This window comes from Salmo trutta, chromosome 7 (genome assembly GCF_901001165.1).
Source record: "Salmo trutta chromosome 7, fSalTru1.1, whole genome shotgun sequence".
In the NCBI taxonomy this organism is placed as follows: Eukaryota; Metazoa; Chordata; class Actinopteri; order Salmoniformes; family Salmonidae; genus Salmo; species Salmo trutta.
This window is the reverse complement of record NC_042963.1, coordinates 12,207,700-12,227,019: the sequence shown is the minus strand read 5'-3', so window position 1 is coordinate 12,227,019 and position 19,320 is coordinate 12,207,700. Positions and strand designations below refer to the sequence as shown.

General features: G+C 43.1%; 1 protein-coding gene across 1 annotated transcript in view; it reads left to right on the top strand.

Moving 5' to 3' along the window:
* Window positions 1–19,320, top strand: part of nell2a (neural EGFL like 2a) — a 116,039-nt gene that overhangs the window by 89,686 nt on the left and 7,033 nt on the right. The window contains exons 16-17 of the mRNA XM_029758005.1: window positions 16,133–16,273; window positions 18,552–18,745. Of these exons, the coding sequence (XP_029613865.1) occupies window positions 16,133–16,273; window positions 18,552–18,745 (335 nt within the window). The remainder of the gene's footprint in view (window positions 1–16,132; window positions 16,274–18,551; window positions 18,746–19,320) is intronic.

Genomic DNA, 19,320 nt, shown 5'->3' with positions numbered 1-19,320 from the left:
AGCCTTAGCCTGCACCATCTTCAGATTAGCCTTAACGTCGGTAGCCCTGCCCCCTGGTAAACAGTGTATGATCGCTGGATGAGTCTTTTTAAGTCCAATACTGCGGGTAATGGAGTCGCCAATGACTAGGGTGTTCAATTTGTCAGAGCTAATGGTGGGAGGCTTTTGCATCTATGACAATATAACGGGTGGAGGAGAGACCAGAGAAGACTCTGACTCTGACTCGGACTCGTTGCTTAATGGGGAGAACCGGTTGAAAGTTTCTGTCGGCTGAATGAGCGATACCAGTTGAGCATTCCTACAGCATTTCTTTCCAGAAGCCATGAGAAAATTGTCCGGCTACGGGGACTGTGCGAGGGGATTTATACTACTATCTGTACTTTTTGGTGGCACAGACTCCTTTCCTAAACTTAAATTACCCTTGCCTAACAATTGCGTCTGAAGCTGGGCTTGCAGCATGGCTATCCTCGCCATAAGGCAAATGTTCTCCTGTATATTATAAGTACAGGCACTGCAATTAGAAGGCATAATATTAATGTTTCTACTTAGCTTCGGCTGGTGGAGGTCGTGTAGAACCATGTCCAGGTAAAGCGTCCGGGGTGAAAAAGTTGAATGAAAAAAGTAGAGCGAGGGGGGAAAAAATATATATATATAAAACGGTAATTTAAAAGTTAAAACCGTAAAGTTGGCAGGTAGCAAAGAAAAGTTAGCAACACACTGCACAGAAGCACGTAAACAAGTTTACAAGTTGTGATTGGAAATTACGATAACGTATTGGAAGGGACAATAGACAACAACGAATTGCAACTGCTCCATACATTCCACTTCAGGACAATAAAAAGAATAGTCTGGCGCATAACAAACTGTACAATGGTGCATAACGTACTGTACAATAGCATTGTACAGTTTGTTATGCGGCAGTTTATTATTTTTATTGTCCTGAGGTGGAATGTATAGAGAAGTCACGCTTAGGGCTGTTGCGGTGACCGTATTACCGCCACACCGGCGGTCACGAGTCATGAAGGCAGTCAAATACTCACTATAATTAGGCTTCTCCAAGCTCTGATGCTGCCGATGGTCATTAGTAGCCTGCCAAACATGCTAACTGCCTGGTACTCAGCACTCCATTGTCCCTCTAATCACTCTGACATCACTGAAAATGTATGCAATTGAGTGAGAAAACAGAGTGATGGCCGCTAATAAAAAGAGGAGGATCCCAGCAGCTTTCTATAGGTGAGGCCTACTACATTTATTTCTCAACTTTCCTAATATTAAGCGCATGGCTTATATTTACAACAGGAGTATAGCCTACCTGGCTGGCATTAAAATAAACCACGGGAAAAGCGTCCTCCATTCGCTATAGATGAGATTCTACCCCTGTTTCAATACAGGTGCGTGATAATGGGCCAGTCTAAATGAATAAAAATGTCACACATATTATTTAGTATATGTAAAGACAAGATTAAATCAAGAATAGTCTGATGGGTGACAATATTAGCCTATCAATTGTGAAATATATATTATCACTTGTGAATGATGCCCAGCATAAGAAACAATTCCTTTTTTTGTTGACTTTTTCTAATCATAGTTGCACACCTCATGTAGCCTAGCCCATAGGCCTATATGTTTTAATAAGGTTTGTATCACAACTAAAGTGGCCAAATAACTTCTTAAAATTAAGCACATTAAATCGGGTGTAGAGCCTAACTGGCATATATAAGCAGCGTGTGAGTTTCAAGTTTGGGGAAGATCATTTTCACCATAAAAATGCACCTTTATAATAAAAGCATTACATTCATAATTGCATTTGCGGTCACTTTTGAGAACGGTGTTTTCCGCTAATGGAACATTTGTGCTTATAGTCTACTATCATGTGCGCATTGCTGCGCTTATAATGTGAAGAAATAGTCTAATAGTTTATCAACATTTTAAGCTAAATGTTCTGATATGTTGTGTCAGCCACATTGCATAAAAAAGTTTTTTTTTATGCTAGGGGTTGTATTAATTTGGGATCAATCGCATCCCACAACTGTCCCAGACTATGTTTGGAATATGTATTTCTCGCACAGAATAGAATAGGTCGACTTTTGGACTATCAGGGATAGTAGATTGACATAGGCTAGTGCTTTTGCTGTTCGTTAGGCCTACACATCTCTTTGGCTGATGAAAAGTATATTTGGACTGTTCTTCCAAAAGCTTCAATATGCACCTCAGAATTGGATTAGGATGCGTGCAGTTGCGTCCCCGGCGTGTCTGTCTTCACTTGTAGCCTGTGAGAAAGACATGATCAAGTGATGGAGAGCCATGTGACTGGGAGGCGCTTCGGATTGCGCAGCACACTCAGGGAGAAGGGCACAACGCAGCACTAACGGGCCGAAAACGCATGGATTTTTTTAGGGGATGCCGCTGTAAAATTCAAGGCATTATCAAGTGCTTGACAAATTGTGAATGAGAGACTATTGGAGTGTGTACAGCCTGTGCAAAAAATAAAGCAGAGCTCATGCCTTTCAAGCAACTTTTTTCAAATCATCATTGGAGTCTCATCATACAGCCTTACAATGTATTAAACATCAAAACATATAGCCCACAACTAAAGTTACATTCATATTTCTAAATTAAATATATAGGAGTACCTATTTCTTTAACCGCTCAACATAGAATAGCCACATGTGCACACTCCCTCAAATCGTTTGGAGAAAATATTTATATTTTATTCAGCTTTGTTCAATTGTATTCTTCATTCTATAAAATAATATAAAATAATGCCACGGAAATTCTAAGCAAATCTTGTCTGCTTAATGAACTAGTGTAGCCCACAGCCATATGGCATAGCCAGATCAGGACCTAACATAAGGACAACTCAGAGTATGCTTTTCTGTTCTTCTGAAATAGACTACATTTTCTTCATATCATGTTTCTTTAGACCTGTCTAAAATAAATAATGGATTTATTGTGAAGGTGTAGGCTATATTACATGGATTTATTCAACTTTTTAAAATGTGTGGAAGCCAGGAGATGCTAAATGTGTTTATGCTAATTAACGGTCAATTACCGTGAGACCGGCTGACTAAATGTTGTGACCGCCACAGCCCTAGTCACGATAACAGCTGAAAACTCCTTTGGGAGGTAGAAGGGTCGGCTTTTGACCATCAGATATTTCAAGATAGGTGAACAGTGTGTTGACACTCCCACTGCGCTGGAATTAGCACACCAGTTGGAGTTGATGAAGACGCAAACCCCTCCCCCCCTCGATATCCCCGACTCCACTGACCTGTCCGCCCGGTGAATGGAGAATCCATTGAGTTGGATAGCCGTGGGGGGTATCTTGTCTGAGAGCCATGTTTCTGAAAAGCAAAGAATATTGCAGTTCCCGAGAGCTCCGTTGGTCGGAGATCATCCATTTTATTTTCAAGTGACTGTACATCAGCCAGTAGAATGGAGGGAAGAGGTGGCCGGTTTCCACTTCGCCTTAATCTCACCAGGATGAACCCTCTCTTGCCTCTGTAACGCCGCCGTTTCTCTTGGGTAGCCCGAAAATTGGGTTGGTATTACAGAGAGACAGCAGAGCAGATGAGTCGAAGTAAAAGCCGTTATTGGGGTAAGTAACTGCTGATCTGATGTTCAAGAGTTGTTGTCAGTTGTAAGAAATAATAGCAGATACATTTCGTGAAAATAGAGTAAAGATAAACAACAAAATAATCACAAAATATCAAAGTTGTGCCGGAGCTTGCAAAACGGTGGCCATCCAGTGCGGTGCCAACTTGTTCCAGCGAATGAAATAGGCAGGACTTTCCAGCCTCCAGTGGCGGTGGCTATGTAATGTAATGCGACAACAGTCACTCGTTACTACAGCTCATAAACTAAGACTGGCTAAAGAGACTGAGATTTAGAAATTAGAAGCGAATAAACATTGATAAAACAATTCAAATACACAGACAGTCCCTGAATTAACCTTTAACAGAGGATTATTTAGCAATTATTATGCATTAATTCAGTGTTTCATTGTAATACATGTAATAAGGGTCGTCTAAAGGAGACCAAAACGCGGCGTGTGAAGTGCTCATAATTACTTTTAATGAAAACACTTTGCAAAATAACAAAAACGACCAACAACAGTCCCGTCAGGTACAAACAACGAAACGGAAAACAACCACCCACAAAACCCCATGAAAAACAGGCTGCCTAAGTATGGCTTCCAATCAGAGACAACGAAAAACACCTGCCTCTGGAAACCATACCCGGCCACAACATAGAAAATACAACATAGAACGACAATCTAGACAACCCACATAGAAAACAAGAAAACCCAAAATACATAGAGAAAAACACCCCCCGTCACGCCCTGACCAATCTACTATGGAAAAATGACCTCATACTAAGGTCAGAACGTGACAATACATGATGACTTGTATTTAATAAAAAGCAGTAGCACTGTATTTAATGTCTAATAATAGATGGCTATTGGCTTATGTGTTATAAAAGCCAATCAAAATAATTTTTGGGCTATTGCAAGTTAGTGCCTGTCATATGAGTTCCCCCGAGTGTTAATTAGCCTACTATTTCATATGATATACAGCCAAAATATGAACTGGCAGCAGCAGGCTAAATCTGTGTCAGTGTGTGTGACTTTTCCTTTTTTCTCCTTACCGCGAATGCACTGTCTTCTGCAGCAGCAGCTGATCTGTCAATGCTATAAGCCTAGCATAATTTCTCAGCACAGACAGTCATAGCACTCAGACAAGCAGAACCAGAATTTTAAAAAGTTGGTTAATTTCACAATTTTTTTAAAGTCTAGTGTTCAGTCAGATAATGAACCGGAAATCTATCTATAGACTTCAATTCGCCATGCTTTTCCTGTTACCAAGTAATGAGCCCGTCCTCCTATAGCCTCTCCCACCAGCCTCCACTGGATGTTACTGTTGTTGCTTTGTGCGTACAGACTACTTTAACACACCACTCTATTCTCCCGACACTCCGCCTGGATCACTAATCTTTCAAGTCAACACCAAATTTTAAATCCACTTAACGCCAAAACATGTATACAGGAGACGACAGCAGAATCATATTTGAAAAAGGATTAGGAAGTGACATGTAATAAATAATATGTACTCCAAGTTCAGCAGATCAGGATTATCCTTCATTTCCCTGTGAAAACTGAAATATTGTAATTATATTGAACAGTATGCGAGATCTTCTGTCTGCAACTGGTGCTCTGAGTGATAGAATCCTATAGAGGACTGTCCAGGCCCTGAGGTACTGCTGTCAGTCAAGACGAGAGGGGAGAGCTTCTACCTCTGTATCTGCCTCTGCACAGAGAGAGAGAGAGATGGTGAGAAAAGAGAGCGATAGAGAGAGAGGAGAGAGAAAGAAAGAAAAAAGAGAGGGAGAGAGAGATGGAGAGGGAGGGTGAGAAGGAGAACAAGCAGAAGGAGGGAAGGGAAGACGTCAACCCACTATTTGAGTGTCCTTGGAGAGCTGTTTTAATAGAGCCTTTATTTCCAGCCTGTCGCTCACCATAACGAGCGAAATAACCATGTCTGTCCAATCAGCCCTCTCCACCTCCCTTCCGCTCTCTTTCTTTATTCCCCCTCTCTCTCTCTCACTTCTTTATCCCTCTCCCTCTCGCTCTCCCTCTTTCTCTCCCCGTCTCTCTCTCCTCTCTCTTTCCTTATCCCCATCTCTCCCCCTGTTTCTCTGTCTCCACCACTATCTCTCAGTAGCCAAGGAGACCTGTGTTCACCACGCCTGGCCTTGACCTGCTTGGAGAGAGAGACGGAACTCTCGGCTCTCTGTTATGTGTTGCTGTTTTTCACTGAAAATAACATATTATACAATTCACGGCCAAGCTGTAATAGAATGTGATTTTTAGACTGGAATCAGGCTGCTTATTGGGATTCACAGTCATTCTTCCTCACGCTTTCTTATACACTGAGTATATAAAACATTAAAAAAACCTACTCTTTCCATGACATACATGTATGTAGACTGACTAGGTTAATCCAGGTGAAAGCTATGATCCCTTATTTATGTAATTTGTTCAATCCACATATATCATTGTAGATGAAGGGGATCAGACAGTTTAAAGAAGGATTTTTAAGCCTCAAGACAAATGAGACATGAATTGTGTGTGTGCCATTCAGAGGGTGAATGGGCAAGACAAAAGATTGAAGTGCCTTTGAACGGGGTATGGTAGGAGGTGCCAGGCGCATCAGTTTGTGTCAAGAACTGCAATGCTGCTGGGTTTTTCACGTTCAACAATTTCCTGTGTGTATCAAGAATGGTCCACCACCCAAAAGACATCGAGCCAACTTGACACAACTGCGGGAAGCAGTGGCGTCAATATGGTCCAGCGTCCCTGTGGAACGCTTCGACACCTTGTAGAGTCCATACCCCGATGAATTGAGGCTGTTCTGAGGGCAAAAGGGGAGGGGGGGTGCAACTCAATATTAGGAATGCGTTTCTAATGTTTCGTATACTCAGTGTACATTCAATTTACACACACAGCCACCATGTTGTTTTTGCTCTTGATGGTAAATTGAAAATTGAAAGATGTAGTTGTGAATACATGCCTTGCATTTGTGATGACATCTCAATTCAGATGTGACAGGAAGCAGTTAAAGAAGAAGCGTTTGCCTTTTTAGAAGGTATATTTAAAGCCACTGTCGATTTGCCAAAGGCCTCAGAAGTGCTTTGCTGTAATTGTGATCAACAGCTGTGGTGTCACATAAAGGAAGTAGAGGGTGAAATGTTTCATGGGAAACGTAACCTCCTGGGCATGTAAGCTTAACAACAGAACAGTTTGAATGAATGTACGCTGAAAATAGTTCAATTTGTGTATATTTAGAACTGCATTGCCTCTAGTTTAACCGCTCTGTCTTTCTGTGAACAATTCCATGCAGTCAGATTGGAGAAACTACGATTTAAAGGCCCAGTGCAGTAAAAATTCAGTTTTCCTGTATTTTGTATTATATTGTGCAACAGCTGCTTTTTATCAGTGTTATTTCCTTTATAGTTGCTGGTTGAAAATACAATCTACAAATCAAATCAAATTTATTTGTCACATACACATGGTTAGCAGATGTTAATGCGAGTGTAGCGAAATGCTTGTGCTTCTAGTTCCGACCATGCAGTAATATCTAACAAGTAATATAACCTAACAATTCCACAATAAATACCTTATACACACAAGTGTAAAGGAATGAATACGAATATGTACATAAAAATATATAAATGAGTGATGGCCGAACGGCATAGGCAAGATGCAGTAGATGGTATAGGGTACAGTATATACATATGTGTAACGCCGTTGGTAGTCGTGGTTTAGGAATGAGGCGCAGGAAGCAACGAGCACAGGGAGTGTAGTTTTTTAATAACACTTTGAGAAACAAAACCAAAGTTCCCAAACACAGGGGAATAAATAAGGTGTGACAATGCCAAGCCGAACATGAACAAGACAGTCGGAAACAACAATTAATCCCGCACGAAAAGGAGCGGGCCAGCTAACCTAAATAGCCCCTCTAATGGCTAATTGACCACAGGTGACTAAAATAAAAAAAAGGGAAAAGCAAAGGGAATCGGTGGCAGCTAATAGGCCGGTGACAACGACCGCTGAGCGCCACCCGAGCAGGAGGGGGCGCCACCGTCGGTGGGAATCGTGACAATATGAGATGAGCAATGCATGGTATGAAAACATTATATGAAGTGACATTGTTTAAAGTGGCTTGTGATACCTTACATCAAGATGGCAAGATGCAGTAGATGGTATAGCGTACAGTATATACATATGAGATGAGCAATGTCACGTCCTGACCAGTGAGAAGGGTCATTTGCCATAGTAGAATGGTCAGGCCGTGGCAGGGGGGTTGTTTTGTGTGTTTTGGGGTTTGTTTGTTTCTAGGGGAATTTGTTCTAGTTTTCTATTTCTATGTTTCGTTTTCCATGTTTGGCCGAGTATGGTTTCCAATCAGAGGCAGGTGTCTTTCGTTGTCTCTGATTGGAAGCCATACTTAGGCAGCCTGTTTTCCTTTGGGTTTTGTGGGTGTTTGTTTTCCGTTTAGTTATTATACCTGACGGAACGGTTGGTCGTTTTTTGTTATTTTGTAAGTGTTACTCAAAGTATTCAGAATGAGCACTATCCACGCTGCGCCTTGGTCTCTTCAATACGACGCATGTGACAAATGTAGGGTATGAGAACATTATATAAAGCATTGTTTAAAGTGGCTAGTGGTACATTTAATTACATCAGATGGCAAGATGCAGTATATGGTATAGCGTACAGTATATAAATAAGAGATGAGTAATGTAGGATAAGTAAACATTATATAATATAAATTGGCTAGTGATAAATTGATTACATCAATTTTTCCATTATTAAAGTGGGTGGAGTTGAGTCAGAATGTTGGCAGCAGCCACTCAATGTTAGTGATGGCTGTTTAACAGTCTAATGGCCTTGAGATAGAAGCTGTTTTTCAGTCTCTTGGTCCCCGCTTTAATACACCTGTACTGACCTCGCCTTCTGGATGATAGCGGGTTGAACAGGCAGTGGCTCGGGTGGTTGTTGTCCTTGATGATCTTTTTGGCCTTCCTGTGACATCGGGTGGTGTAGGTGTCCTGGAGGGCAGGTAGTTTGCACCCGGTGATGCGTTGTGCAGACCTCACTACCCTCTGGAGAGCCTTCCGGTTATGGGCGGAGCAGCTGCCGTACCAGGCGGTGATACAGCCCGACAGGATGCTCTCGATTGTGCATCTGTAAAAGTTTGTGAGTGTTTTTGGTGACAAGCCGAATTTCTTCAGCCTCCTGGACCATTTCAGTTTGTCCGTGATGTGTACGCCGAGGAACTTAAAACTCTTCACCCTCTCCACTACTGTCCCGTCGATGTGGATAGGGGGCTGCTCCCTCTGCTGTTTCCTGAAGTCCACGATCATCTCCTTTGTTTTGTTGACATTGAGTGTGAGGTTATTTTCCTGACACCACACTCCGAGGGCCCTCACCTCCTCCCTATAGGCCGTCTCGTCGTTGTTGGTAATCAAGCCTACCACTGTAGTGTCGTCTGCAAACTTGATGATTGAGTTGGAGGCGTGCATGGCCACGCAGTGGGTGAACAGGGAGTACAGTAGAGGGCTGAGAACGCACCCTTGTGGGGACCCAGTGTTGAGGATCAGCGGGGTGGAGATGTTGTTACCTACACTCACCACCTGGGGGCGGCCCGTCAGGAAGTCCAGGACCCAGTTGCACAGGGCGGGGTCAAGACCCAGGGTCTTGAGATTAATGGTGAGTTTGGAGGGTACTATGGTGCTAAATGCTGAGTTGTAATCGATGAACAGCATTCTTACATAGCTATTCCTCTTGTCCAGATGGGTTAGGGCAGTGTGCAGTGTGATGGCGATTGCGTCGTCTGTGGACCTATTGTGGCGGTAAACAAATTGGAGTGGGTCTAGGGTGTCAGGTAGGGTGGAGGTGATTTGGTCCTTGACTAGTCTCTCAAAGCACTTCATGATGACGGAAGTGAGTGCTACAGGGCAGTAGCCATTTAGCTCAGTTACCTTAGCTTTCTTGGGTACAGGAACAATGGTGGCCCTCTTGAAGCATGTGGGGACAGCAGACTGGGATAAGGATTGATTGAATATGTCTGTAAACACACCAGCCAGCTGGTTTGCGCATGCTCTGAGGACGCGGCCGGGGATGCCGTCTGGGCCTGCAGCCTTGCGTAGATTAACACGTTTAGGTGTTTTACTCACGTTGGCTACAGTGAAGGAGAGCCCGCAGGTTTTGGTAGCGGGCCGTGTCAGTGGCACTGTATTGTCCTCAAAGCGAGCAAAAAAGTTGTTCAGTCTGTCTGGGAGCAAGACAACGTGATCCGCGATGGGGCTGGTTTTTCTTTTGTAGTCCGTGATTGACTGTAGACCCTGCCACATAACTCTCGTGTCTGAGCCGTTGAATTGCTACTCCACTTTGTCTCTGTACTGACGCTTAGCTTGTTTGATTGCCTTGCGGAGGGAGTAGCTACACTGTTTGTATTCGGTCATGTTTCCAGTCACCTTGCCCTGATTAAAAGCAGTGGTTCGCGCGTTCAGTTTTGCGCGAATGCCGCCATCAATCCACGGTTTCTGGTTTGGGAATGTTTTAATAGACGCTGTGGGTACGATATCGCCGATGCACTTGTTAATGAACTCGCACACCGAATCAGCGTATTTGTCAATGTTGTTGTTCGCCGCAATGCGGAACATATCCCAGTCCACATGATCGAAGCAATCTTGAAGCGTGGAATCTGATTGGTCGGACCAGCGTTGAACAGACCTGAGGGCGGGAGCTTCCTGTTTTAGTTTCTGTCTATAGGCTGGGAGCAACAAAATGGAGTCGTGGTCAGCTTTTCCGAAAGGATTGCGGGGGAGGGCCTTATATGCATCGCGGAAGTTAGAATAACAATGATCCAGGGTTTTGCTAGCCCTGGTAGCACAATCAATATACTGATAACATTTAGGGAGCCTTGTTTTCAGATTAGCCTTGTTAAAATCCCCAGCTCCAATAAATGCAGCCTCAGGATATGTGGTTTCCAGTTTACATAGAGTCCAATGAAGTTCTTTCAAGGCCGTCGATGTGTCTGCTTGGGGGGGTGATGTACACGGCTGTGATTATGATCGAAGAGAATTCTCTTGGTAGATAATGCGGTCGGTATTTGATAGTGAGGAATTCTAAGTCAGGTGAACAAAAGTACTTGAGTTCCTGTATATTGTTATGATCACACCACGTCTCGTTAATCATAAGGCATACACCCCCGCCCTTCTTCTTACCAAAGAGAGGCTTGTTTCTGTCGGTGCGATGCGTGAAGAAACCAGGTGGCTATACCGACTCAGACAGCGTGTCTCGAGTGAGCCATGTTTCCGTGAAACAGAGAATGTTACCATCTCTGATGTCTCTCTGGAAGGCAACCCTTACCTCGGATTTCGTCTACCTTGTTGTCAAGAGACTGGACATTGGCGAGTAGTATGCTCGGGAGCGGTGCGCGATGTGCCCGTCTACGGAGCCTGACCAGAAGACCGCTCTGTCTGCCCCTTCTACTGCGTTGTTGTTTTGGGTCGCCGGCTGGGATCCGATCCATTGTCCTGGGTGGTGGTCCAAACAGAGGATCCGCTTCAGGAAAGTCGTATTTCTGGTCGTAATGTTGGTGAGTGACGTTGCTCTTATATCCAATAGTTCCTCCCGATTTTATGTAATAAAACCTAAGATTACCTGGGGTAACAATGTAAGAAGTAACACATAAAAAAACGAAATACTGCATAGTTTCCTAGGAACGCGAAGCGAGGCGGCCATCTCTGTCGGCGCCGGAAATAGGCCGGCGCCTACTAATGTGCAGGTTTGTATAGGCGTGAGTTTCGGCTTTCCATGGCGACATCACCTTGCGGTAAATTGGTTAATAGGCCAATAACAAAGAGAGTTCCAAACCTCTCTGCCAATAACAGCTGGTTTTCTGTTTTCCCCTTCCCACTCAGACCACTCCCTGCCAGTCCTAGCAAAATTCTTGCTTGAGAAATAGTTTTTTGCTAAAAAGCTATTTTTGCCCATTTTAATGGAAATCTATTACAGTAAGGTACTTAATTGTTACCGAGAAATGATTTGATATAAAACGGCTGCATTGGGCCTTTAAATAGATTAAACTTTTTTCCCCTTCTTGGCTCGAGACCACATGCCGCTTCTCTATTTCAAAGCGTGTGAAGCTCTGTCAACTGACATTCACTGGCAACAAAGAGCATGAGAGATTTCACTATGACTGAGAGAATAGAGAATATGCTTAATTTCAAGCATAGTTATTCCTTTTGGTGTAACCAAATGATATGCTTTTATCCAGTACACAGTTGACCGAAATACTTATTTCCTGAAGGAAGAAAATCACCATCCCCTAGCTTCTTGGATGGACCTTCAAGCCTTAAACATGACGTCTATATCTCTCTACCTGCTGCAGGACTGTATACATGTAACATTTAACCACCTTTTTGAGTCCCAGCATGAATGCATATAGTTCCCTTAAAGCCATGTTGAAATATGTCATGTATAGGAGCACAGAAAACCTGCTGTGTTTGACTTAGACAAACGTTCACATCTCTTAAATAGATAAGGGCCTAATCTCCACGGCATTTGATCAATGGTTAATCTGCTGGAGAAATTCTATTAAAGGGTTGAAGGCTCATTAGCCGATAGATCTGAATCCTATTACTGCCGTGGCAGAGGGAGAAGACACGGGGAGAGATGAGAGGGGAGGAAAGGAAAGGAGAGAAGGAGAGAGGAGAGATGAGGGGAGGAAAGGAGAGAAGGAGAGATAAGGGGAGGAAAGGAAAGGAGAGAGGAGAGATGAGGGGAGGAAAGGAGAGAAGGAGAGATGAGGGGAGGAAAGGAAAGGAGAGAGGAGAGATGAGAGGGGAGGAAAGGAGAGAAGGAAAGAGGATAGATGAGGCGAGGAAAGGAAAGGAGAAAAGGAGAGAAGAGAGATGAAAGGAGAGAAGGAGAGAAGGAGAGAGGAGAGATGAGGGGAGGAAAGGAGAGAAGGAGAGATGAGAGTGGAGGAAAGGAAAGGAGAGAGGAGAGATGCAAAATCTGGATCCCTACAAATCAGCTGGGCTAGACATTCTGGACCGTCTCTTTCTACAATAATCTGCTGAAATTGTTGCAACCCCTATTACTAACCTGTTCAACCTCTCTTTCGTATCATCTGAGATCCCCAAAGATTGGAAAGCTGCCGAGGTCATCCCCCTCTTAAAAGGGGGAGACACTCTAGACCCAAACTGTTATAGACCTATATCCATCCTGCCCTGCCTTTCTAAATTCTTCGAAAGCCAAGTTAATAAACAGATCACCGACCATTTCGAATCCCACCGTACCTTCTCCACTGTGCAATCTGGTTTCCGAGCTGGTCATGGGTGCATCTCAGCCACACTCAAGGTCCTAAACGATATCATAACTGCCATCGATGAAAGACAGTACTGTGCAGCCGTCTTCATCGACCTGGCCAAGGCTTTTGACTCTGTCAATCACCGCATTCTTATCAGCAGACTCAATAGCCTTGGCTTCTCAAATGACTGCCTCGCCTGGTTCACCAATTACTTCTCAGATAGAGTTCAATGTGTCAAATCGGAGGGCCTGTTGTCTGGACCTCTGGCAGTCTCTATGGGGGTGCCACAGGGTTCAATTCTCAGGCCGACTCTTTTCTCTGTACCGTAATTTCCGGACTATTAAGCGCACCTGAATATAAGCCGCACCCACTGAATTTAAAAAAAAATATTATTTTGAACATAAATAAGCCGCACATGTCTATAAGCCGCAGGTGCCTACCGGTACATTGAAACAAATGAACTTTACACAGGCTTTAACGAAACACGGCTTGTAACAAAAATAAATAGGCTTTAACGAAACACGGCTTGTAACAAAAAATAAAACATTTGCAGTAAGCTTTAGTTGTCTTTTTGCACTGAGTCAATACGTCACGCTGCTGTTTCCAACGTCTTATCATCGACTCATTAAGACCAAGCTCCCGTGCAGCAGCTCTATTTCCTTTTCCAACAGCCAGATCAATCGCCTTCAACTTGAAAGCTGCATCATATGCATTTCTCCGTGTCTTTGCCATGATGAGGGTGACAAAATGACTACCGTAATCAGAATGATGGGAAGTTTGAGAGCGCTCGATTTAATCTAAACAGTAAACAAAAAAGTTGTTTGACCTTAACCCGTTCGGCAATTTCATTGGTGTAATGAAAGCTTCATGCCGCCAAAAAACTGAGCATGTCACAGAATGTGTTTTTTTGGAGAAAAAAAAATTGAAAGCGGGAAAAATCCATATATTAGCCGCGTCATTGTTTAAGCCGCGAGGTTCAAAGCCTGGGAAAAAAGTTGTGGCTTATAGTCTGGAATTTACGGTATATATCAATGATGTCACTCTTGCTGCTGGTGATTCTCTGATCCACCTCTACGCAGACGACACCATTCTGTATACATCTGGCCCTTCTTTGGACACTGTGCTAACAAACCTCCAAACGAGCTTCATTACTCTGGACGGTTCTGACCTAGAATATGTGGACAACTACAAATACCTAGGTGTCTGGTTAGACTGCAAACTCTCCTTCCAGACTCACATTAAGCATCTCCGATCCAAAATTAAATCTAGAATCGTCTTATTTCGCAACAAAGCCTCCTTCACTCATGCTGCCAAACATACCCTCGTAAAACTGACTATCCTACCGATGCTTGACTTCAGCGATGTCATTTACAAAATAGCCTTCAACACTCTACTCAGCAAACTGAATGTAGTCTATCACAGTGCCATCTGTTTTATCACCAAAGTCCCATATACTACCCACCACTGCGACCTGTATGCTCTCGTTGGCTGGCCCTCACTACATATCCGTCGCCAAACCCACTGGCTCCAGGTCATCTATAAGTCTCTGCTAGGTAATGCCCCGCCTTATCTCAGCTCACTGGTCACCATAGCAACACCCACCCGATGCATGCGCTCCAGCAGGTATATTGCACTGGTCATCCCGAAAGCCAACACTCCCTTTGGCTGCCTTTCCTTCCAGTTCTCTGCTTCCAATGACTGAAACGAATTGCAAAAATCTCTGAAGCTGGAGTCTTATATCTCCCTCTCTAACTTTAAGCATCAGCTGTCAGAGCAGCTTACCGATCACTGTACCTGTACACAGCCAATCAGTAAATAGCACACCCGACTACCTATTCCCCATATTATTACTTACCCTCTTGCTCTTTTGCACCCCAGTATCTCTATTTGCAAATCATCATCTGCACATCTATCACTCCAGTACTAATGCTAAATTGTAATTATTTTCGCCTCTATGGCCTATTTATTGCCTACCTCCCTACTCTTCTACATTTGCACACACTGTACATAGATTTTTCAATTTATTTTCTTTTGTTTTATTGATTGTAATGTTGTTTTTGTCGCACTGCTTTGCTATATGTTGGCCAGGTCGCAGTTGTAAATGAGAACTTGTTCTCAACTGCCCTACCTGGTTAAATAAAGGTGAAATAAAAAAAGATGAGAAGGGGAGATGAGAGGGGAGGAAAGGAGAGAAGGAGAGAAGAGGACAAGAAGAAGGGAGAGGCCAGAGAGAGAAGAGAGGAAAGAATGAGGGGAAGGTGAGGAGAGGAGGCCTGAGTTGTGCTCTCCAGGGGATCCTGCTGTGTTCTATTTTGTCTGGGGGAATCGAATGGGAAGGTCACTGACAGTGCAAGGCCATTTTCATAATGAGGAACTCTGATAATGCATCACACATGCACACAATCATAAAGAAGCCATCAGTGCCTACACAGACACATTTAATCACTCTAAAACCTGGGTCCTCATATTTAGCCCCCACCCCGTATTCACTAGCGTCTCTCATCTAATTAAATATGGGTTTAAATATTAGGGCATTTTCTCATACGGTGCAGTTGATTCAGATGTTGAATGTATTTACACCTCGTTCCTTTGTAAGAAATGGGTGCTCCCTTCGTTGTTTGTCGAAATAAATTGGTTTACAATAAGCTAGTGATGAGAAAAGAGAAGAGTGGGCGAGAGAGAGAGAGAGAGGGATACAAGACTTGTGAGCATGTGACGAATGCTGTGTTGTGGAGAGCATAATTAGAGTCAAGGTTGAGGCCTGGTTCCTGTGCTCTTTACCGTCAATGAGACCTACAGCAAGAACGGATTCACAAGCTTCCAAGGTCTTCCAAGGCTTTTTAACACCCCTCTTCAGGGGACATTTTGTTTTGTGTTGTAATGAAACAAAATCAAGTAAGTATGTAAGAGTCATTACAATTGCCATGTTCACAAACTGATTTATTCTATTGATGAATGTACCCGTCTCTCGCTGTGTTTTCATGCCAGATCGATACAGCGTGCATATCCTATCAAATCCTGGACACGCTTTTGTATCAATTATGGATCAGTCAATGTTGAAAAGCCTATCAGGCAAGAATGAAGCTAAGTTCAGTATGCGGTTCCTGCTGACATCATTCAGAACAAAAACTATTGGAGATTGAGGTATGTTCTTACATGTCGCTCTCTCTTTCTGTCTCGCTCTCTCTTTCTGTCGCTCTCTCTCATTCTCTTTCTCTCGCTCTCTCTTTCTCTCTCTCTCCTGATAGACATTGATGAGTGTTCTGATGGGTTCTTGGAGTGTAATGACAAAGCCATCTGTGTCAACCTGCCCGGCTGGTACCACTGCGAGTGTCGTGATGGCTACCACGACAATGGCTTGTTCTCGGCCAACGGGGAGTCGTGCATAGGTGAGTTGACCCGCCCCTTTTCTCTCAATACTAAAAGAAGCTCTGTGGTTGTAGGCAAACTTCATTCAGCTAGTCACATGATAACGCCTATTGAAATTTCATGCATAGAGTATATTGTGTTTTTCCATTATTCTAGTGTATTCTAACATTGATCATAGCAGCATATCTAACCATTGCAGAGATAGAAATGTGGCCTTCTTTTGATAGTTTTTTTGCTGTCTGGTGCAGGTAATAGTGTTATCGGACATACCATTACTGGTACATTTTCCTCCAAATCCCTGTCTGCTTTTTACTGCTCATGGAATCTTTCTGAAACATTCTCTAGTCTAAAGCAACCTGTCAAGAGCTTGTCAAAATGGAAGAAAACCCTCAATCTAGCAGTGCGCCTCAGCAGTAACAGTGCTGCAGCTCTGTCTGTCTGTCTGTCTGCTATATAGCCTAATTTTACCTGTCAAGTCTACCTGATCGACACAGCCCACTGTGCACAGACGTCAATTCAACGTCTATTTCACGTTGATTCAACGTAACGTCATTGAAATGACATGGAAACAACGTTGATTCAACCAGTGTGTAGCCAGTGGAAGAGCACATTAAAGGGGAAGTTTACCTAAAATCTAACATTTTGTAAGTGAGTCCATACATTGAAACTAGTTAGGTGGAGCGATTCTATTTTCGGGGGAGAAGTGAAAACAGTAGCCAAGCATTACAAATGAGTTAAACGAAGTAAAACTGCAACCTACAAACATATGCTTATAATCTGTAATACATTTTTTATGGCTATGGGGCTAAAAGTAATTATATTGTTAGGATACTCATGGCCACAATTCTGTCTATTCTTCAATGGTTTTATTTAACCTTTATTTAACTAGGCAAGTCAGTTAAGAACACATTCTTATTTACAATGACGGCCTACCCCGGCCAAACCCGGACGACGCTGGGCCAATTGTGCGCCGCCCTCCAGGCTGTATCGCGTCCGGATGTGATACAGCCTGGAATCAAACCAGGGACTGTAGTGACGCCTCTTGCACTGAGATGCAGTGCCTTAGACCGCTGTGCCACTCGGGAAAGATGGCACAATAAAATTGTATTTGTCACATGCGCCGAATACATCAGGTACACCATGAAATGCTAATTTAGGAGCCCTTTCCCAACAATGCTGAGTTTAAAAGTAAGAATTACTGTCCATTACAATGTAAGGTGACACAATTACTGTCTAGCTCCTCAACATCTGCTAACCGGTAGAACGCCTATACTACAACACAATAAGACTCAAAATGCAATGATTAGACTATACATACGTCCATACGCTCGCTTTGAGCTTTCTCTTCTCAGAGGACGTGTGTGAAGCTAGCCACAATAAGGATTAGCCACAAAAGGGAATTTGCGGTTCGCCTTCAAAATAAAAGTCCCCCATGGAAAAATATTTAAAACGTATACAAATAGTGGAATCATGTCATATTTGGACTAGATAATGCTAAACAAGGTAGGAATGTTGTTATTTAAATTCAACAAAATACAATAATTTATTTATTATTATGGTTAGCTTCACACAGGTGGCTGTAGGAGTGTTTACATCGTATTTCCTGTTTTTATCGCTACTAGCCATCTTCTGCATGTGTTTGTATCTTTCAATGGAAGGCAGTGAAATGTGCCTTCTTTCCTAGATTTATTACATAAGTACAGCCAGGGACCAATCACCAGCTTGCTCTTGCTGCCATCTCTTCAGATTTCCGCTTTTCAGAACTAACTTTAGGCTACCTGTGATATATCTTTTAACTTTTGCGCCTGCTCCTTCTCCCTCCCATAAAAGTCACATGTTACATCAAGCTCCAAATAACGTCAGATTCCTCAAAGAGTTGCCCCATGAGAGCGCACATGCGCAGTTGTTACCCATGTCCGCTGTTGTTGCAGTCGGCCACATAATATAATGATATAAAATAATCGCAATCGTTTTAGGTGGAAAGGTACACATTTTCTGACTCAAAACCAATAGTACTTTTGATAAAAGTAGGTAGTTTGGCCATACACTTTCAATAAAACAAAGAATTTATCCACAATTTGCGGATTTCTCAATCGCTCTTTGACTGACAACGGAGCAGGTCCAGCAGTGCACAAAGACACGTCATGAGTCGCGTGGCCCGTTTTTACAGCTTTTCAGTTCTAGTTTGGAATCCTTTGTCTTTTTTTTAAGCAGTAAGATGTGTGAATTTATGCATAAACTATGGTATTTGACCTGTGTTGAGCATATGTGAGAAGTCATCTCTCTTGCTCCCTACAGATATCAACGAATGCAAGATGGGGAGGAACACCTGTGCCAATGACACAGTGTGCTTCAACTTGGAGGGGGGCTATGACTGCAGGTGCCCCCACGGGAGGAACTGCACTGGAGACTGTATCCTTGACAACAAAGTCAAACACAACAGGCAGATCTGGGTGCTGGACAACGATAGGTGCTCCGTCTGCTCCTGTCAGGTGAGACAGAGAGGATGATGGGTATAAAACAAACAATGGTCAGATCAGTGGCGTTCTATTAGTTTATTTATTTATTTTTTATTTCACCTTTATTTAACCAGGTCGGCTAGTTGAGAACAAGTTCTCATTTACAACTGCGACCTGGCCAAGATAAAGCAAAGCAGTTCGACATATACAACAACACAGAGTTACACATGGAATAAACAAACATACAGTCAATAATACAGTAGAAAAGTCTGTATACAGCATGTGCAAATAGGTAGGATAAGGGAGGTAAGGCAATAAATAGGCCATGGTGGCGAAGTAATTACAATATAGCAATTAAACACTGGAATGGTAGAATGTGCAGAAGATGAATGTGCAAGTAGAGATACTGCGGTGCAAAGGAGCAAGATAAATAAATACAGTATGGGGATGAGGTAGATTGGATGGGCTATTTACAGATGGGCTATGTACAGGTGCAGTGATCTGTGAGCTGCTCTGACAGCTGGTGCTTAAAGCTAGTGAGGGAGGTAAGAGTCTCCAGCTTTAGTGTTCGTTCCAGTCATTGGCAGCAGAGAACTTGAAGGAGAGGC